The 6892-nt window shown below is 44.0% G+C and overlaps 1 protein-coding gene across 1 annotated transcript in view; it reads left to right on the forward strand.

The window, feature by feature from the left end:
- The window catches only part of LOC130296276 (keratin, type I cuticular Ha3-II-like), a 28006-nt gene extending 26169 nt beyond the window's left edge, over positions 1-1837 (forward strand). The window contains exon 7 of the mRNA XM_056547668.1: positions 1631-1837. Coding sequence (XP_056403643.1) covers positions 1631-1837 — 207 coding nt within the window. The remainder of the gene's footprint in view (positions 1-1630) is intronic.
- The last annotated feature ends 5055 nt before the right edge of the window (positions 1838-6892 follow it).

Raw genomic sequence — 6892 nt, forward strand, 5'->3', positions numbered from 1 at the left:
GTGATCGGGGCTCACACACCGCGCTGCTAAGTATTCTGATAGCGAAACGCTGCTATCAGCTAGTCAGATTTGCTGGGGGGGAGATGAAACCCCGAAACCCCCCGTGGTCGCATGGTAAGATGGCTGGCTATCAGTGATAGCCACCATCTTTCCGGGCGCTGCGGGATGCCGCGAGTAGCGGCAAAAATGTTCATGACGTACCTGTATGTCATGGGTCGGGAACACCTTGCCACCCATGACGTACAGGTATGTCATAGGTCGGGAAGGGGTTAAGGACGGACCAATTTTTTACCTCAATGACATGTATCTATTTAAATGGTAATAACTTCAGAACGCTTTTTCTGAACAGAGCGATTCTGAGATTTTTTCTTTTTCTTTAAAGGGGTACTCCTGTGGAAAAAAAATGTTTAAATCAACTGGTGCCAGAAAGTTAAACAGATTTGTAAATCACTTCTATTAAAAAATCTTAATCCTTCAAGTACTTTTTAGGGACTGTATACTAAAGAGAAATCCAAAAACGAAATGCATTTCCTCTGATGTCATGACCACAGTGCTCTCTGCTGACCTCTGCTGTCCATTTTAGGAACTGTCCAGAACAGGAGAAAATCCCCATAGCAAACATATGCTGCTCTGGACAGTTCCTAAAATGGTCAGCAGAGGTCAGTAGAGAGCACTGTGGTCATGACATCAGGGGAAATGTTTTTCTTTTTTGTTTTTCTCTCAGCCCCTAAAAAGTACTGGAAGGATTAAGATTTTTTAATAGAAGTGATTTACAAATCTGTTTAACTTTCTGGCACCAGTTGATTTAAAAAAAAAAAAAGTTTTCCACGGGAGTACCCCTTTAATGTGATACCATATCTATAGACTACAGGGTATAGAAAGCTACACATAAATTCTCCATTGCTGGTCTACATTTCGGCTCAGTAGAACTACAAGGAGCTAAAATGTTGCTGCTGTAATATGAAGCCATATGATGTCCATGGGAATTAGATTTTAGACCTTGTGCACATAGGGTCTCCAGGCCCTCAATTTACCTCCTCATGATAACATTCTATGGAGATATTCTTACGTAGAAGCAATGCCTTAGGTGAAGTAAACTTTGTAATTTGACATCTTTCAGGAAAAAACTTTTATATATATATATATATATCAACTGGCTCCAGAAAGTTAAACAGATTTGTAAATAACTTCTATTAAAAAATCTTAATCCTTTCAGTACTTATGAGCTGCTGAAGTTGAGTTGTTCTTTTCTGTCTAAGGGCTCTCTGATGACACGTGTCTCGGGAAACGCCCAGTTTAGAAGTAAATCCCCATAGCAAACCTCTTCTACTCTGTGCAGTTCCCGAGACAAGCAGAGGTGTCAGCAGAGAGCACTGTTGCCAAACAGAAAACAACAACAACTCAAATTCAGCAGCTGATAATTATTGAAAGGATTAAGATTTTTTAATAGAAGTAATTTACAAATTTGTTTAACTTTCTGGAGCCAGTTGATATATAAAAAAAAAAAGTTTTTTCCTGGAATACCCCTTTAATGGAACATGGACTAAGGTGATTTTAGTTAAAGGAATTTTACTGTCTATAGTCATGTTTTTAATGTTTTCTTGTTTTGTATAAATGCTTCCTGTTGCAGATAACAGTCCTACAGGGAATCCTAGCAGAGAAAAAAGATCACTATTCGGCAGAGGTAATGCAAAGGCAGAACTCTATTAACACTGTCGAAGACCAACTACAGCGAATTCGGCCTTATCTACGAGACCTCTACGAGACAAATACATTTTTCAGCAAGCACAATATGCGTCCTGAAATAATCACTTACCAACAACTTATGGATGAATAAGTGATACAGTAGGTTGCCTAAAATATGCAAAGAATGCAGCCCTGAGCTTGTCCCATCCACTGACCCTATTTACTTGACTATCTGTCCTAGGCGACATCCTCTACACCAGGGGTGTCAAACTCAAATTCATCGGGGGCCGCATCAGCAGTTTGGTCACCCTCAAAGAGCCGGTTGTATCTGTAGGACCCCTACACCCCCCCCCCCACATACCGTATATGCCGGCGTATAAGACGACTGGGTGTATAAGACGACCCCCAGTTTTTACAGTTAAAATGTAGAGTTTGGGATATACTCGCCATATAAGATTACCCCTCCTACCGCAATGTACAGTACCTTGTAGTTCCCCCCACATTAGGTAGGCAGCATGTACCCCCACATTAGTTGGCAGCATGTTCCCCCCACATTAGTTGGCAGTATAGTTCCCCCCCACATTAGGTTGGCAGTATAGTTCCCCCCCACATTAGGTTGGCAGTATAGTTCCCCCCCACATTAGGTAGGCAGCATATTCCCCCACATTAGTTGGCAGCATGTTCCCCCACATTAGGTTGGCAGTATAGTTCCCCCCACATTAGGTAGGCAGCATGTTCCCCCACAATAGTTGGCAGCATGTTCCCCCACATTAGTTGGCAGTATAGTTCCCCTCACATTAGGTTGGCAGTATAGTTCCCCCCCACATTAGGTAGGCAGCATATTCCCCCACATTAGTTGGCAGCATGTTCCCCCACATTAGTTGGCAGTATAGTTCCCCCACATTAGGTTGGCAGTATAGTCCCCCCCCCCCCCGACATTAGGTAGGCAGCATATTCCCCCACATTAGTTGGCAGCATGTTCCCCCACATTAGGTTGGCAGTATAGTTCCCCCCACATTAGGTAGGCAGCATGTCCCCCCACATTAGTTGGCAGCATGTTCCCCCACATTAGTTGGCAGTATAGTTCCCACCACATTAGGTTGGCAGTATAGTTCCCCCCACATTAGTTAGGCAGCATGTTCCCCCACATTAGTTGCCAGCATGATCTCCCACATTAGTTGGCAGTACAGTTCCCCCACATTAGGTTGGCAGCATCCCCCCCCCCACAGACATACAGCCTCCAGCTATATACAGTGTATGGCTGGAGGCTGTATGTCTGTACTGCTGCCCCCACTGTGATTCGGTCACCGCTACTCCGGCCCGGGGTCACATCTACTGCTGTGGCCTATGGACCATAGCAGTAGGTGCCAGGACCGGTCGAGCAGTGACCGGAACGCTGAAGAAGATAACGCGCCGCCGGTCACTTACCAGGGCCTGCGCGCGTCCTCCTGCGATGATCCTGCCGTCATCCTGTTCCTCCCATGTCTCTATGGTTGTACGCACGGGACGTCACTGACGTACAACCATAGAGGCGGAGGACCAGGAGGACCAAAGGAGGATTGCCACGCATGCGCTGAAGAGGTGGCTTTCTTTAAAAAAAAAAGCGAGATTAAAGGTGAAGGCTGGCGGCCGGCGGCGGGCCACATGACGAGGTCTGGCAGGCCGGATTCGGCCCGCGGGCCAGGTGTTTGACACCCCTACTCTACACTAAGGCTGCATTCACATCTCGTTTTTGCAATACGGTTCCTGTATCAGGTTTTTTTGTAAAAAAAACGTATGTCTCAAAACCGAAACGAACCGAACCTTATACAACCATGTACAACTGTAAAGACCTCTCTACTGTTTTAAACCGTATACGATTTGAAAACGGATGTGTGGTTGCATACAGTTTAATACGTTTTTTGAAAAAAAACGGATACGGTTTTATGTTTGTCCTGAATTAAATAAAGTTCTTCTTGTTCTATTTGTGGGAAGAACTTTTGGCGTGCACTGTGCATGTGCAAACTGCAAAACCGTATTGTGCAAACCGGATGGAAAAAACGGATAAAACCGTAAATGATGCAAAACGTACACAACCGGATACTACAGTTGGCATACGGTTTTCTATGAAATGTCTATACATACGGTTTGCAATACAGTTCCATGCAGTTCCATTTTTTCACTGAAATCGGATACGGGAACCGTATTGTAAAACAAGATGTGAATGCAGCCTTAGAAATTCAGGATACGAGAGGGTAATCAGGGAAAAGGCCGGGGTACAAAACCAGGAAGGCAACAAGCTATAGAAACAGATCCCCAAGCAAGGTCAGGCAGGCTATGGTCAGAACCAGGAGGACAACTAGGTACAAGTCAGCAGGCAAAGGAATAGTCAGGAAAGTCAGATGACAGATTCAAAGAAGCAAGAAGGAAATGCTGGTGAGAGTAGAAGCTACAATAATAAGCAGAGGCTGGAGGTAATGCTGGGATTTAAAAATCCCGCCTCTGGAAGATGCAAATGCCAGGTCCAATGCTGATTGTCCTAGCGAGCCTACCAACCGATAGGCTGTTTGGGAAGCGTCATCACCTGACCAACGGCCCGGTGACTTGTAGGGAAGTTGCCACGACTACCCGAGATGCCACCGAATGCCGGAGAAGAAAGCGAAATCAGTAATGGAATCTGGAAGGGTGAGACAGTTACATTGTATGCGGGATGTAGAACATAAAGGATAAAGAATTAATAAATTACCCCCCAAAAAAAGTAATGTAAATGCAATAACTAAAGTCAGATAAAAAAAATAAAATAAATGAAAAGCAATGAGAAAAACAAAAAACTTAATTTAAAGCTATTTTAATATTCATATGATGTGCAAATCTATACATTTTAAAAATAAACGTATTAGAAAAATAAATAAATACATTTCTTTGATTTCGATTTTTAAATAGAAATAATTTACAAATATGTTTAACTTTATGGCACCAGTTGATTAAAAAAAAAAAAAATGTTTTCCTCTGGAGTACCCCTTTAATGCACCCTTGAGTTTTGAGCTACTGCCGCCATTTCTGTGCCACTTAAGAGAGTTTTCTCCCCTTGGCATTGCTTGATAAATGTCCCCCAATATGTACATTGATGGTCACTTTTTCATTGACCTGACACATTATTTAAGCTCAATTTTTCATTAGACAATTAATGGAGCGCATGCCGAAACGTCACTCCATTCGGTGGGGAGTGTTGGGGCTCCCTTCTGGAGATAGCACGGGGTTCCAGAGGTTGGACCACTGCAGTCAGACACAACAGGATAGTGGATATGATTTTAGTGCTTGATTACCTATGTTTACATATAACATTTGCTCTACACACTTTTTTTTCAACCCCAAAATCTTGTATTTATCATTATTTCTCCAGTCCCAAAGTCCCATATCTTGGCTTAAAGGGGTACTCCGCTGCTCAGCCGTCACGGCCCCTCCCATAGACTTGCATTGAGGGGGCAGGGCATAAGGTCATGAGGGGGCAGGGCAATGACATCACGAGCTCCCGATGCCTGCTATAAGCGTTCGGAATATTTTGTTCCAAACGCTGAGCAGCGGAGTACCCCTTTAATTTTTAGTTCATACTCTGACTTGATATTGGCTGAATTACACATATCTTCACCCCTGCAGTAGGCAGGTACATATAAAGCCAAAAATAACATATTTTCGATTTACTTTAATTCGTGTCACCTACAGCCAAGCATAAATTTATACATATATATATATATATATATATATATATATATATATATATATACATAAAACCCCAATGTTGTCTTACCCCTATCTGGATACAAATAAATAGGTAGAATGTAGTTTGTGTACAATTCAGAGTTTCTATCTGTGGTTCTTAAAGGGGTACTCCACTGCCCCAGCGTTCAGAACATTTTGTTCCGAACACTGGATGCGGGCTGCAGAGGTCGTGATGCCACGGCCACACCCCTCGTGATGTCATGCCACATCCCTCAATGCAGGTCTATGGTAGGGGGCGTGGCAGTCGCCACGCCCCCTCCCATAGACTTGCATTGAGGGGGCGTGGGCGTGACATCACGACCCCCTCAGCCTGCACCCAGCGTTCGCACCAAAATGTTCCGAATGCTGGGGCAGTGGAGTACCCCTTTAAAGGTTAACCCTTGCAACATCACCTAAAATATTCTACCAAGAGACATATTTTTTCACTCTGGATGATTTGTTGACTCTATAGAATCATTTTACATAAAATCCAGGTCTCTCCAGAAGGGTCTGCGGTTGGCTTTCCTGGTCGCTCTATAGACCACTTAGTCATGGTCAATCTGTAGCCTTTTATAACTGTAATGTCATGTCAAATTCATTTAAAATTCACCACAAAAAAAGGAAAAAGTGCTACCTAAATGTGTGAAATCATAACCAAAAAAAGGGGGTGTGCCTCATATGCTACACGCAGTCCACCAGCTTTCTGCTATAGTAGTCTGCTACCTGTGAGCACACACAGAAAAAAACGTATCTATCAACGTGTTTCTGCTGACTTTGCCGTCAGCATCTTCAGGAGAGAATTTTTGGCACCATCATAACATTTTTATTCCACGGATTCTTGAGTTTGTTTTAACTAAAAACTACTTCCTTTTTAGACAGCCTGTTATGGGGTCACACTGAGGTGACCCTAATACTTTGGGAAGTACCGTGTCGGGATTATGTTATAGAATACGAATGATTGCACATAGCCCATGTAAAGATATCATTTGATGTAAACAAGAAAAGATGTTGCACTTTGTAACAAGTATTGCACATATCCCTGTGCCAATCAGATACTCTTTAACCTATATTGCACATAATCCCTATTGCCGTAGCCCATGTAAACACAATTAGCATCACAAGCAGCTCATTTCTTAGCACATAGCCTGTAATGCCCGGGTGTCTGGGCGCATATTACCACGGGCAACTCACGGTCCCTAAAGTATGGAGCTGTGAAGTCTGGTGTCTCCATTCCACGCTGTGTCAGCTCATGGATTCACTGCGGCGCGCGCCCTTTATGCGCGCCGCCGCCCGGCATCTTACCTCATCAGAACGCGATCCCTGTGTGCGCTCCACCGGTGACGACTTCCGGTTTTCGCGCTGGAACCAGCTGATCTGGCCAGCGCCGTCATCGCTACTGACACGCCCCCGCGCCGCACAAAAGACGTGTCCTGGCAACCGCTGTAAACAAATGCCTGTTGCCAGACTG

This window comes from Hyla sarda, chromosome 12 (genome assembly GCF_029499605.1).
Source record: "Hyla sarda isolate aHylSar1 chromosome 12, aHylSar1.hap1, whole genome shotgun sequence".
NCBI classification, from domain to species: Eukaryota; Metazoa; Chordata; class Amphibia; order Anura; family Hylidae; genus Hyla; species Hyla sarda.